The sequence below is a fragment of the Olea europaea genome, chromosome 17 (assembly GCF_002742605.1).
Source record: "Olea europaea var. sylvestris chromosome 17, O_europaea_v1, whole genome shotgun sequence".
In the NCBI taxonomy this organism is placed as follows: Eukaryota; Viridiplantae; Streptophyta; class Magnoliopsida; order Lamiales; family Oleaceae; genus Olea; species Olea europaea.
This window is the reverse complement of record NC_036253.1, coordinates 4,072,331-4,086,646: the sequence shown is the minus strand read 5'-3', so window position 1 is coordinate 4,086,646 and position 14,316 is coordinate 4,072,331. Positions and strand designations below refer to the sequence as shown.

The following is a 14,316-nucleotide window of genomic DNA, read 5'->3' as shown; positions in this document are numbered from 1 at the left end:
TTTTTTTACAACATCTAAATTTTTTTAATCTCAAATTGGGCCTCAAAACTAACAACTCAGCCCATGTTGGTTTGTGTCGATATTACAAAAGTGTGTAATCAAAACCACAATGCTCCCTAAAAAAATATATCTATAATCACAATTTTGTTAAAAGAAGTCCTCCATAAATAGTTGGCCTAGGATGCTTGGACCGACAGTACCCATTTTAACAATGTCACTGAGGGCATTGTTGATATTTAAACGTAAATGCAGGGGTAGTTTCAGTAACACGTACTGCGAGGCATTGTGGCCTTTTTGGTGGGCCCGGGCTATCCTTTTTTGCTTTATGGTCCGTTCCTTTTTATCGGCCCATTCCAATTTATTTGTTTACACTGTTTTTCTCCAACTTTCTTCTTCTGAAATTTTTAACTTAGTCAATTATTTTATCAAAATGATATTCATGTCACACTCTAAAAATTCTATTAAATATAGTCAATCAATCATGCAAAATGATTGTAGTACCCTATTATCAGAATATCACCTAGAAATTAAAAAGAAAAAAGAAAGAATATCATCGAGAAAATGTAGACAAAGTTGATAAGGAAGACTTGAACATTTTAAAGTATAAACTTTTGTCAACTTTGTCTCGATTTATAAGAAGAATAATATTATCTAGTATCACTTGTGTTACATTACTAGCTTAAGTGACGTTAAATGATAGGTTAAATGAAAAATAGAATTTAGTAATTCATTTAATTATAAATAATGCTATCTAGTATCAGTAGTACTAGAACGTTAGTCTAGATGGATACAAATATATGTTCAATTAAATGTGTTATGTGACTTTACATTTAAATGAATCTAATATTTAATATTATACAATTATCACAAAAACTGGTATTTAATATTAGTGATGAAGAATATCATTACCTTCTAATTAAATTTCTTATTTAATATCACATTAATGCTGTCTAATATGAAATTTTAATAAGTTAGGTTGAATGACATTACTTTTAGAAGAATGCGTAATTGGCGCGAAACTTGTGTAGAAAGGAAGATGGCATGTCTGAACTCTAAATCATCAAGTCAACTTTGCATAATTTAATGAGAATGTATAGATGGTTCAATATTTCATTTAAAAAGGGAGAATTTTGGTAACGCAATTGAAGAAAGATATATTTGTCAAAATCCTATTTAAAAATAGGGTAAATATATTTACACCACAATTTTATTATCTGCATCACATTTTGATTAAAATGAAAGTCCACAATTTATTCTCATTTTGCACTTATTGGCACATTTTATCTCTGATGCTTAATTTTATTCAAATATTTAGATAACATGCATTGAAATGAGGAACGAATATTTTATCAAACTTTTTTACTTGTTATTTATTTTGCTTATTTAAAACACAAAAGGCAAATAAATTTATTTACGTTCTCCAAACGAATCTTTTGGATGAAAATCATCATTATTAGAGGTAAAATATGCAAATTAATAGTCTTGAGGATAACAATGTGATGAAAAAGTTAAGGATAAATAAAAGTTTAAGGTGCTCTTAGAATTAAAATGTAATGAACTTTAAAAAAATTATGAATATAATTACCGTTGTTAATATTGGACAAAATTTATTTTCCCACTCTAAAAGTATCGATTGGAGAGGTTATTCTTTTTCTTCTTTCCAAATCCCACTAACATGGGAATGTTTAACACGGCAAGCCAGTCATCGACTCGACTTGAAAGCGAGTTGTGGAAAACCGAGCTGGCATTTACTTGTTCAAGTTGCTCGCCCGGCTTGCACATATTGGCTCATCCTTCCTGAGGTTAAAAAAAAAATCAAAATTTCAATGAAATTTAAAAATAAATAAATGTGATGGGACGAGGATCTCGCCTAAAGCGAACACAAGCCATTTCATGCGGTGGGCCAAGCCAAGATACTTGACTATGCCCCATTAACATTTCTACACTAACTCGTTGGAAAGAAATGTTTCTTCAATTTTATGCCTTTTTATAATAAAGAAAATGTACAAATTGATAAAAGAGAATGTAAAAATATCTTCTTCACATAAACGAAACTTGATAATGTGTCAAAAAACTTAAAATTTTAAAATATTATTTAATATTTTATAATTTACATCACGACAAAAACGTCGATGGGACGGTTGCACCACGTAGGGGAGCCACCATCTCATTGGGTGGCCCACTCTCACCCTATGAGGTGAGGCCACTTTACGAAATGATTTTTTTTCTCTCTTTTCACTTCAAGTTTTGAGATGGCTTCACTTCATTTGGTGAAGGAGGGTCACCCGATGAAGTGATGGCTCATCATTCGACGATTGCACCATGTAGAACGGTGCGACTGTTCTACCAAAGTTTTTCTCTTACATTACAAAACATATGGTACAAGTTAAAGATCACAACTTAAACTTTCTATCAAGCTAAAAACAAACATAAATATTAGGATGACAAGTAGAGGGTTCAGATAGCGGTTACTCGTATCGCAAGCCTATCTTCATTCTTTTTTCCCTATTTAGGATCAATCTCATTATAATATTATACACAGAGAATCACATTGAGTAAGGAAACCCTATGAACAAGAACTCGATTAAGGTCTCGGATTCACATCACTTCTAGTGAAACTTATGCCAATATAGTTTGGTGATATTCTTAATAACATTTATTTTGTGTTTGAGTTGGATTCTTAGAGAACCATAAATCGATTCCTTTCAAATGGTATAAAAACATTCTTAACACTTCGAAATTAATGCTAATTTGATCACCAATAAGGTTTTTATTAAAATGTTAATTGCACTTGCAATAAAAGTTACTTTTAAAAAAAAAAATTACTCCAAATTTCATAGTGACTGCTTATCCAAAATCTATCACAAACAATACGGGCAATTTAGAAAGACCTCAAATCCTATCCCTTTATGATAGTTTACATATTATTCCAATTCTATCATGCTACAAGTGCAGAATTTTTTGACAGAAAATTTTTACAGACAACAGATGACACAACACTATTAAAAGATATGGAAAAAAATATCCAATCACAATTTTTCACATCAACAGCAATACACATTCCGTTAAATTTTTTTCTGTAAATTGAGTTTATTCATTCCAATCACACAAATATAATTGCTGACAAAAGTAATAAAATCATGCAAATATTTTATGGTCATTACAAGTCCATGACCAACAAGAAGTGCAACACACTAGGGGTATATCTGAAATTTAAGTGAAAAACAAGGGCAATAATTCCTCTCATCTTATTCTCTCCTTTTATTTTTTTTTGGTCTCCAACTTTATTTTGCTTTTTTCGTTTCGGTTTTACTTTAAATATAATATTTGACCGTTGCTTTTCTCTCTACGTTCCTTTCTCTATATCTCTTTCTCTCTCTCACACACACACTAACACGCTAGTGTGATCCAGCTTAAACAAATTCTGGCTTCAGGTAGGAATGTTATTTCTTTCTAATCACGTTGAAATCATTATTTTTTGTACTTATACTTTCTTGAGACAGGTTAGTTTCTTTTTGTACAATGGTTTTGGTGCTATGAACTGTATATGAATTGGGATGATGTTTTGTGTCTGATTTTCTTGAATTTAGCTGTGAAAACTGTATGGGTTTTCTTAATTTGGGAACTTTTTTGTGGGATTTAAACTTTAAAGAATTTTGCATGCTTGTAGCTGAATTGCATGGAAACTGATACTTTTGTAATGGGTTTTTGATTTATAATTATGTTCTTTGTAATTCCGGGATTAAATTATTGTGTTTCTTTTCCTTTTTAATTTATCGAAAAACTAAAGTGTAACATTTTGAAATAATTTTCTAATTTATCTCTGAATTTAGTAGTTTGCTGTCTGTTAATCGATAAACTCGAGTTCAAGCTTGAGTTTATTTTCCTTCATTTTTCATTGGCAGTTTTCGTAATTTGCTTTCGTAAATGCGAGAAACTTAAGAGATGTTTCAATTATAAAATTTACTTTTGAATCAGACCCCTTTAAATTTTCTCTTATTTTGTCTTTGTTCGTGGGTAGAGAAAAAGGAATGTGAACAAGAATTTACATGGATGACCCCAAATTTATAGGGAACAAGTCTTAGTTTGCTGTTATGTGCATGTCTTGGGGTAAAGATATTATGTTTTCGTCAAATTTCCTAGTCAGTTTGTACTTTAGGAGAGGTTTCCGCATTAAAATACTCGATTGTCTCCTTGCAATTAGTTTGATTGTCTACTTTTTCTTGGTTTCAACAATAATGGCTGATTTAATTATGTAATGAAGCAGGATGGTTTCTTTTCCAGTATGGCTTTAAACCTTTATCATTTTCGTTATTCTCTTACTGCCTTTATAATGAAGACTGTTATCATATTGGTAATTATATTTACTTTTCTCAATTCAATTGTCACTCTTTAATCAACCACTTACCCTTCACTTTTTTCTTTATTTTCCCTTCTATCAAGGTAGTGCCTAAAATAAGTACGATTTTCCATTTTTATCATGCTTTAGAAAGTGCTGGTGAAAGTATTTTATCTCTTGGTAATTTCAAGTGCAAGAATTTCCGTGTATATTTATTTTTCTCTTGTGAATTTTCCTTCGTTATCTTGAGGTTGAGCTTGTTCTATGGTTCGAGTCGAGGAGGCGGATTGGTTTTTTATATCACTTAAGTATTCTCAAGTCTTCTCTTGACTTGGGATCAAAGTTAAGAATTTTCATGGCTTCTAGTTTTCATCTATATCTTTGTCGGTTCACAGGTTCATATAATTCTACTGAGTAGTATTATTCATTTCTTGTTTTTTTTTCTTGCTGTATACTTGAAGTAACTTTCCTAGAGAAATAGATCTCTCATACTTATTTTCTTGTCTTGACTAGAGACAGAGAACTTCCTTATGAATGGGGTAGAAACAACGAGAAAAAATTGTTGTGATTTCCATTTTGATTCTAGAATGAAAATTTCGTCCAAGTCAAAAGAGTGAAGGCCAGGAAACAGAGCTGAAGAGATGGGATGTTCTACATCGAAGCTGGATAATGAAGAGGCCGTCCAACTTTGTAAGGATCGGAAGAAGTTCATTAAACAAGCAGTTGAATATAGGATAAAATTTGCCTCGGGGCACATTGCTTATATCCAATCCATGAAAAGAGTTTCTGCTGCACTTCGAGAATATATTGATGTAGACGAGCCTCGTGAGTTCTTGTTAGATTCCTTCACACCACCGCCCATAAAGAAAACAAGCCAGGGTTTCATCTCTATATCACCAACATCCTTCACTGTAAAACCAATCAAATCTGAAGCTGACTCAACTTATAAAATAAATTACCTTAGATCTGGTGGAAACCCTGCTGTGGCAGTTGAGGAAAGACCACCTCAGTCACCGGAAAATGTTCGAATCGAGGCTTACTCCCCTGTGCATCAATTTGGAATGGATAGCATTTTTGCAATGCAGTCCTCTCCCATGAACTCGTCTTCATTCTTCCATTACTCCCCCAACAACAGACCCAATTTTCCTCCACCTTCGCCTCAAACACCTCAATGGGATTTCTTCTGGAATCCCTTTTCCTCATTAGATTACTATGGCTATCCCGCTAGAAGCAATCTTGATCAAACATTTCTTGATGATGATAATGATGAGCTAAGGCATGTTCGAGAAGAAGAAGGCATACCTGAATTAGAAGAGGACTCCGAACATGAAGAAATCGATGATGGAGAAAATACGAAAGCCGAGAGGTATCATAAGGTTGATCTGGAATTTGACAGAGACGAAGTTATTGTGGAAGATGTTGACGAGAGTGATGAGAGTGAAAGTGATGATGAAACAGATAGTGGAACTGAAATGAAGCAACATATCCAAGGATTAGAGCCCCACGAACATCAACACATGGAAGTAGCAAAAAATCAAAATATAGTTCAAAACAACAGTAAAGAAGCCATAGTAGCTGATTGTGAATCAAAGTCAGAAACACCGGGATTTACTGTTTATGTAAATAAAAGGCCAACTAGCATGGCAGAAGTTATTAAGGATCTTGAAGATCAGTTCATGATGGTCTGTAAATCTGCTGGTGAGGTTTCATCCATGTTGGAGGCGAACAGGGCTCAGTACTTGTCAACATCAAATGATCTCACAGGTTTGATGACAGTATTCAGTTTGCTTGGATGCTAACTCTGTGCGTATTGTCATATATCTTTTGTTGTCTTTCTTTTTTCCTTTTTAAATTTAATCACTTTACAGAAATAGAAATTCAACTGTAAAGTCTAAACAGATTATGAAACGTTTTCAGTAAACTCTGAAGGCAATGAAATAGTTTAGAGCATATGGGGTCAATATAATATCTTTAAGTTGGGGATTTCAACAATAAGCTTATTGCAATTTAAATATATCTCCTCCAGCAAGTAATGCTTTCTGTTGCCAACATAAGCATTCATCTATTACTCAATACGTGTTAGTAATAATAGTTTCTCGACATTGACTAAATATGTAAGATGTTCCATGGCAGACGTGTCCTGTCATTTGAAGTATTAAGTAAACAACATGGCATTTACTTGGTCTAAGTCTCTTAATCCAACACCATTCGTAGTTGATGCCTGTGGAAAGAGCTAAGTATGTCAAAATGCTGGTACAAGTGCATTTATGCTGTAAGGAACTTTAAATACACCTTTGAATAGAAATGGTGTTGGCTTAGTACCTTATAAATTTGTTTTCTAATTCGTCAAATTAATTTTTTTTTACAGCAGCAAAAATGATTAATCCAATGGCTTTGTTCCGGTCGGCTTCATCTCGATCATCCTCATTGAGATTTTTAGTCAAAGCTTCAAGTTCAAGAGATGAAGGTTACGGGAGCAATATTGACTTTTGTGAAGAGTCCTGCATGTATTCAGGGAGTCACCAATCAACCCTGGACAGGTTATATGCTTGGGAGAAAAAACTTTACCAAGAAGTCAGGGTATGCTTCTTCAAACAATAAACATCCTTGTACCAAATAGGAATTTATGAACATACAAACAACTAAAATGAAATAAAACACTATAGGGTCTTATTAGTGTATGCACTTGCTGACTAAGATAGATAAATGAATAAGTTACTTGCATGTCATGGAAAACTTTTCCAAGGAAATCACAGTATGCATACGCCTATGCAACCATCAAACTCTCTTGAATGAGCCGTTCAACTTCAATGACTCATTTCAAATTATTAACAGATATGCACAAATCTGTGCCTGCATATATGTTTTTAAGAGTAGGAAGGTTGTGAACGTTAAGAAGTGTGTTCATCGATGGCAAGTTTTCTTCATCAGCACTATTTTTATTCCTATTGTTACCCTGGACAAAATCCTATCCTGTATTACTTGGAGTTCGTCTGTTAAGTCCTTTGGTGGTTGAATATTGATCCTTTGTATTTTGATTCACTTATTAATAATCTTCGTCACTAAACAGACTGGTGAACGCGTTCGGATGGCATATGAAAAGAAGTGTAAACAACTGAGAAATCAAGATGTGAAAGGAGAAGACCCTTCTTCTGTAGATAAAACAAGAACAGCCATCAGAGATTTGCAAACTCAGATGAATGTTTCAATTCACTCTGTTGAAGCTGTCTCAAAGAGGATTGAAACTTTAAGGGATGAAGAACTGCAGCCGCAGCTTTTAGAATTAGTTCAAGGGTAAGTTCAAGAATCTAAAATATGATCGGTTTTTTTGGCAAAAGTTTTACCAAATTTAGTCAATCCTTCATAATTCTGTGTCATGTTCATTGTCCTGCTATACTATGCTTTCTTTTTTCCCCCCTGGACATCCTCTTTTCCTCTGTTTCGAATTATAAAAGGTTAAAAAAAGTCTCTCTAACCTAAGTTACCTAAGTTTTTAGTCAAGTTTAAGGGATTAATGTTGTGTGGGTTTGCGGGAAACACATGAAGTCATGCTTACTGTTGAGTGCTATTGATCCTCACCTACAAAACAAGGTAGGAAATCTTTATGCTGTAAAACCAAGGAATTAGTTTTCTCTAATTCTTAATTGCAGGTTGTCTAGGATGTGGCATGCAATGGCAGAAGGCCATCAATTGCAAAAGCGTACTCTAGATGAAGCTAAAATCTTACTAGCTGGAATGCCTTCAAAACTGTCAGGAACAAAGAAATACACTGTAATGTCACCTTCTTCCCCACACCGACTAGCCCATTCAGCAGCTAACCTTGAGATGGAGCTCAGGAATTGGAGAGCCTGTTTCGAGTCATGGATTGTTTCTCAACGATCCTATGTGCATGCATTGACAGGCTGGCTCTTGCGTTGTGTCCGTTCAGATGCAGACACATCAAAATTACCATTCTCTCCTCGTCGATCCTCGGGTGCTCCACCAATATTCACTATTTGCATCCAATGGTCTAGATTTCTGGATACCGTCCTTGAGGCCCCAGTTCTTGAAGGGCTCGATTTTTTTGCAGCAGGCGTTGGTTCGCTGTATGCACAGTAGCTAAGGGAAGATTCTCGCAAGAATTTGGGTGAATCAAAAAGGTTTCGAGGCGAACCCGTTGGGGGCATGGAGATGGTTGAAGTCGGACAATTTGAAGATGAAGTAATGACAGCAGAAAAAATGTCTGCAGTAGCTATTAGAGTGCTATGTGCTGGAATGTCAGTTGCAGTGACTTCATTGACACAGTTTTCGGTTAGTTCAGCCGAAGGATATGCTGATTTGGTTCTGCAGTGGGATAATCCGAAGCAGCCACACAGTTCCAATAGGACGGGAAAATTATGTAGGTAGGTAGTAGGAATTTCAGTGTAAATTACATATAACTATATAAGTAGAAGTGGAAACCTTTAATCTTCTGTTCAGTATGGATTCTTTGCTGCTTGTGAAAGATAAATGGTTGAGATTTTGGGATTGGTTTAAAAAAAAAAAAAATGGCGATATTTTTTGCTACTACTCTAGTCATTTTGCAAAAACTCTCTGTTTAAAATTCTTTATTATTTACTTATTTCTACTTGTCGGTATGATCGAAAACTCTCTTCCTACACTGTCTTTGGTAGAAAAGATCATTGTAATTATGTGCCTTGTATGCCCCTACATGAAATAAATGTCTATATACCTATGATTTTGGCGCCACTCATTTCTGTTCATGATTTCTATTACTGGATTATCATGCTATATATTAAGCGCTTGATCACCACTCATAAAATTGTTGATCTAGAGAAGATAATATACCAATCAACCTTCGAAATCTTTATGTTTGGCGTAGAGTTAGATTTAATTGAATTCTAACTAAATTTTCAATTCTTGTGGAGCGATACTTGATTCATCACGCATACAATATCGTGCACTCGTAGAACTTTATTGCTATAATCTTACATTACATTATAAGACCAATAAAGTGGAATTTATATTCATAAATTTAATTAATCTTCTCATTTCATAGCACATATAGACGGGTGATCATCTATAAATGAAGATAAACAACATTATTCTTTTATTAATTGCATACATATTAGAACATGAACACCGTCCGAGAATGTAGAGCCGTGGACGGATTAACAAGCAATTACAGAAGTAGCAGTAGCAAGCATAGCCCTCATGCGGACTTAAGACAAAAACCAATAAAAGCTCCCGCGCGCTTACAGATTTGATTGCATTTTTTAGAAACACGCATCCCACGCAACGCTTTGGAAGAAGTTATATTCCAAGATAACATAGATTTAACAATTTGGTACTTTTACAGTAGAATAAATTTGGTAGTTAAGGACCCACAATGAAAAGTCAAAAGTTTCTCTTTTTGATCTTGTTTGAATAATTATTTAAAAGTGTTTTGTCTGCTTAAAAGAGAACTAGAGTAAGTTGACTTAGAGCCTATTTGGCATGTTTTTTGAGAAACCAAAAAAAGATTTTGAGATCCAAAAGCAGCTTTTGGATCAATTTGGCTAATTTATGAAAGTGCCCCTTTTAATTAAAAAAGTTTCTGAAAGAAGTTAATCCAATGTGACTTCTAATAAAAACACTTTTAAAATAGAAAACCTTTTTAAAAATTAATTTCTAAATAAAAATTAAGAATCTTCAAGCGAAAGCTTATCAGAATGAAGCAAAAGCAAAAGCAAAAGCATGTCAAACAGACCCTTGAAAAAGCTTGAGGTAGCTCTTCTACAAGAAGTAAAACCCAATCAAATGGACTCTAAAATGTTTTAGATTTTGTAAGTAGGGATTTTGTCATGATCCATAAGAATATCCACATTTTATTGTACTTGTTACGATCATTAAAAACACTTCAAACATGGAACATAATTTCGTAACATGATAAGAAGATGAAAAACATGTAAAAACTTCACTTATAAAACAAGTAGAAACATTTTATCCATCTAAGGATCGTAACCAAAATATATTCCAGGCAACATATCGAAGGCTGCAATAATGAGAAAGCAGAAGAACAAAGCAAGGAACTTAGTGGTTTCAACCATCTGTACGTACTCTTAATTTGAAGTATTTGTGATAATACACAAGCGAAGAAGATATATTTATATATAATAAGTGTATTTTATACGTTTATTTAGGTTTTTAAATATAGACATTTAGAAGTTTTTATGACTAGTTATGACCTAATCCCGTGTATATATTGTTTATTAGGCAAAACTCAGTAATTGGACCTTAAATTGGAAAAAAAGGAACAAAAATTGACCAAAATGATGATTTACAAAATTCAGAGAATAAATTTCAAATATTCATTAGTTGATTCGAATTAGAAAATGATGATTGAAGATCATATGAGATCAATTGGCCTTCCATTGCGTGCGCATGTTAATATATTTCATAGAAGGGGACAACTTTCATCTACAATAATTACATAAAAGTGACTAAATATTAAGAGATCTCTCTCTAGCCACTCTTACCATATCATGCCACAAAATTTATCAAGAATAAGAGGTCAATTTACCGTATTTTAGAGCAATGATCCAACCTAGGAAAGAATTGATCAAAGGCTAATTACAGAGTTTGAGATTGAAGATCAATCCTTCTTGTATTCATATATATTTCGGGTGACATCGACATTATAAAAATCATGCTAGGTTAAACTTTTTTATTGTATTGGATGAAGATAAAACCTATATTTTCTTATTTTTAATTCAAAAACTAGTCATTAGTATATTCTTAATTTTATTGATTAATCTTGCCTGTTTTGTTACATTACTTAATCGATTGCCATTTATTAGGTAATTAGTTACTTGTTATAGTTTCAAAATGTTCATAATAAGTTAGGACTTTGTAAGATCAACATGCGAATAATAGATATTATGAATAACATGTATGATATGTACAATCATCTAGATATTTTTGTAAGTGAATGCGTTACTTTGCATATGAATCGGAATACCAGTATGATTTGGTCTTGTTTAGAATAGATTTAACTTACTTCGGGAGAGATAGTTAGATATAATTGAATTATCGAAAACACGTAAATATCATTAACTACAAAAGTTGAGAATAAGAAATAAGATAAGATGGATGGATTCATAAATCCAATACATTCATCTATTCATTCATATAATACAAAACATTTAGATAATCAGTAGAATAAGTTAAAATAATAACAAATAATATCTTGTGATTAACAACATTCGGATCTACATACAAATTAATAAAATTCAATTTAAAGCTTATTCCTTGTGGGTGATGATGTGCGTTGGTGATGTTAGGATCTTCCTTAAGCTGCTCAAAGTGATTTCCAGGCTCAGTTAACCATTAAACATCGAATTCAACACCAAAATCTAAGATGACCGAACCGTCGGCTTCAACTCTCCTATGGTTGCTATTTCCTCTTTTGCTTGTTGATTCAACCACACACTTAGGATGGATACCACACAGGTAAGAGTCACAAAGGCTCAAGCAATTTGGTAGGAAGACAAATCACGAAGAAGAGGCAGAAGAAGAAGGCGGCAGTTTCTCTTTACCTCTCGGGTTCTATCAAAACGGGTGAGGAGTAGAGGTTAAGCACCAATATATATACTAGTTAAATGGCCAACTTAAGGTAAGTCACAATATGGTAAGTGGGCTCGACTAGGTTTAAGTCCCAAAGGAAAGAAACAACAAGCCACAAAGAGTATTAGCCATCCAATAGGTAAAGCAACGTTTGGTCGGTTCATCCATTATTCGATGTTGAATTATCGTTCAGTCATTCATGTCGACTGATAAAATTGGTTTTCATCATCGCCCGAGAGGTCGTTTGACAACATGATGTCTAACAACCTCCACCTTGGTATCAAAGGACCTGCAAAGAAAAACGTTTTTCCATTAGTGACGCCTCTAACAGAAAACCGATAAAATTGAAATCATTTACCTGTACCGATGTTTAGAAGCTATTTGCAACTTCTAAACTTTACCAGTGGCAGCACTTTCGTGCCCATATCTGAAGGATTATACTGTGTGTGAATTTTTTCAAGTCTTACTACTTCTTGTGATATTATATCCCTAATGAAGTATAACCTAACATCGATATGTTTAGTGCGTTCGTGAAAAACAGAATTTTTACACAGATGTATGGATGACTGACTATCAGAATACACAACCACATACTCATTCAAGACACTCAGTTCATGAAGTAGACCTCTAAGCCATAGAGCCTCTTTAATTGCTTCAGTGGTGGCAATATATTCTGACTCTGTAGTGGATAGTGCAACTATGTGTTGTAATTGTGATTTCCAACTAACACACGAATTTGATAAGGTGAATACGTAAGAGGAAGTTGATTTCCTACTATCCCTATCTCCTGCATAGTCAGCATCTACAAAACCCTTTAATTTCACGCCTTCGTTATTAGCACTAAATTTTAGACCTACGTCACTTGTACCCTTCAAATATCTTAAAAGCCACTTTAATGCTTCCCAATGTTCAGGACCTGGATTAGACATGTACCTACTGAGAGTACTAATAGCGAATCCTAAGTCCGGTCTAGTGCAAACCATCAAATACATTATGGAACCAATCACATTTGAGTATGGAATTTTACTCATGTATTCCACTTCACGTTCATTGCAGGGAGTTTGTTCTTTAGATAGAACAAAATGGTTTGCAAGAGGCAACGTGACAGATTTGCAGTCACTCATATTAAACTTTTTCAACACCTTTGATATGTATGAAGACTGATGCAAGAATACGATGAAATTTGACCTATTTCGTTCTATTTCCATGCCTAGAATCCTTTTAGCTTTTCCTAGGTCTTTCATGTCAAACTCTCCACTAAGATCTGCTTTTATATTGTTTATCCACTTAGGAGATGATCCAACTAAAAGCATGTCGTCCACATAGAGCAACAAGAACAAATAATTGTTATTAGTCTCGTTGTGTTGAAAGTACAGGCAGTGATCGAATTTACTTCTTTGAAATTCTATAGTGAGTACAAATGAATCGAACCTCTTGTACCACTGTCGAGGTGATTGCTTTAGACCGTATAGGGATCTTTTCAGAAAACACACATAATCAGGTTTTAACTTGTATTTAAAACCTTTTGGTTGATTCGTAAAGATTTGTTCATCAAGCTCTCCATGTAAAAAAGCGGTTTTTACATCGAGTTGTTCAAGTTCCCAGTCAAAGAGCGCAACCAATGCGAGCATGACCCTAATAGTAGTGTACTTGACAACTGGTAAGAAAATCTCGTTATAATCAACACCTTCTTTTTGTGTGTAACCCTTTGCTACTAACCTAACCTTAAATCTTAAGGGTTCTGTATTACTAGTACCTTCCTTAACCTTAAAGACCCACTTGCAATCAACGATTGATTTATTCTTAGGTCTCGGTACTAACTCCCAAGTTTGATTTTTTTCTAGAGAACTCATCTCTTCTTTCATAGCCTTAAGCCATTCCTTAGATTGACCACTATTCATAGTCTCTTCAAAAGTTTCTGGCTCCCTATCAACTAGTTCTTCGTAACTAACGTATGCAAAATCCAATTCAGATTCATACCCGAACCTCCTAGGTTCTCTCGTTTGCCTTCTCTCTCTATCTCTAACTAAGTTATAGTTAGTTAATGTATTTTCTTCCTCAGGATGCTCTACTATCACTACTTCATTTTCCTCTTCAGGTTCTTGGACCTGAATCTCCACCTCACTCGAAGTACTAGGTACTGATGTGTTAAATTTTCCTAACTCCACCTTAAACCGATTTCTTTCTTCACTTGATTCGGTTTCACTTACAGGTTCGATTTCGTTCTTTAGACAAGGCATCTCATTCTCATTAAATGTGACATCCCTACTCATGATGATCTTAACTCTTTTTTGGCTTCTATCCCATAGCCTATAGCCCTTAACCCTTTCAGGATATCCTAGAAAGACACACTTCCTGGCTCTAGATTTTAACTTTCCCTCACTTTGATGAGA

The 14,316-nt window shown here is 34.1% G+C and overlaps 1 protein-coding gene across 2 annotated transcripts; it reads left to right on the top strand.

Annotated features, from left to right (window-relative positions):
* The first annotated feature begins 3,319 nt into the window (after positions 1-3,319).
* LOC111366080 (nitrate regulatory gene2 protein-like) lies at positions 3,320-8,840 on the top strand. Of its 2 annotated transcripts, none has more exons than XM_022986730.1 (5): positions 3,320-3,434; positions 4,853-6,103; positions 6,711-6,919; positions 7,410-7,633; positions 7,990-8,840. In XM_022986730.1, the coding sequence occupies exons 2-5, from the start codon at positions 4,981-4,983 to the stop codon at positions 8,435-8,437; spliced, it is 2,004 nt and encodes a 667-aa protein (XP_022842498.1). In that variant the 5' UTR covers positions 3,320-3,434; positions 4,853-4,980; the 3' UTR covers positions 8,438-8,840. The 2 variants fall into 2 exon arrangements, with proteins under 2 accessions (XP_022842498.1, XP_022842497.1); XM_022986729.1 differs by having other exon boundaries at positions 6,708-6,919.
* Positions 8,841-14,316: the final 5,476 nt, after the last annotated feature.

Bases quoted from the DNA above. Each gene is read 5' to 3' on its own strand.
- LOC111366080 (XM_022986729.1), top strand. From the start codon at position 4,981: ATGGGATGTTCTACATCGAAGCTGGATAATGAAGAGGCCGTCCAACTT. The intron at 6,104-6,707 runs GTTTGATGACAG...TTTTTTTTACAG, and splicing joins AACATCAAATGATCTCACAG to CAGCAAAAATGATTAATCCA. The intron at 7,634-7,989 runs GTAAGTTCAAGA...TCTTAATTGCAG, and splicing joins CTTTTAGAATTAGTTCAAGG to GTTGTCTAGGATGTGGCATG.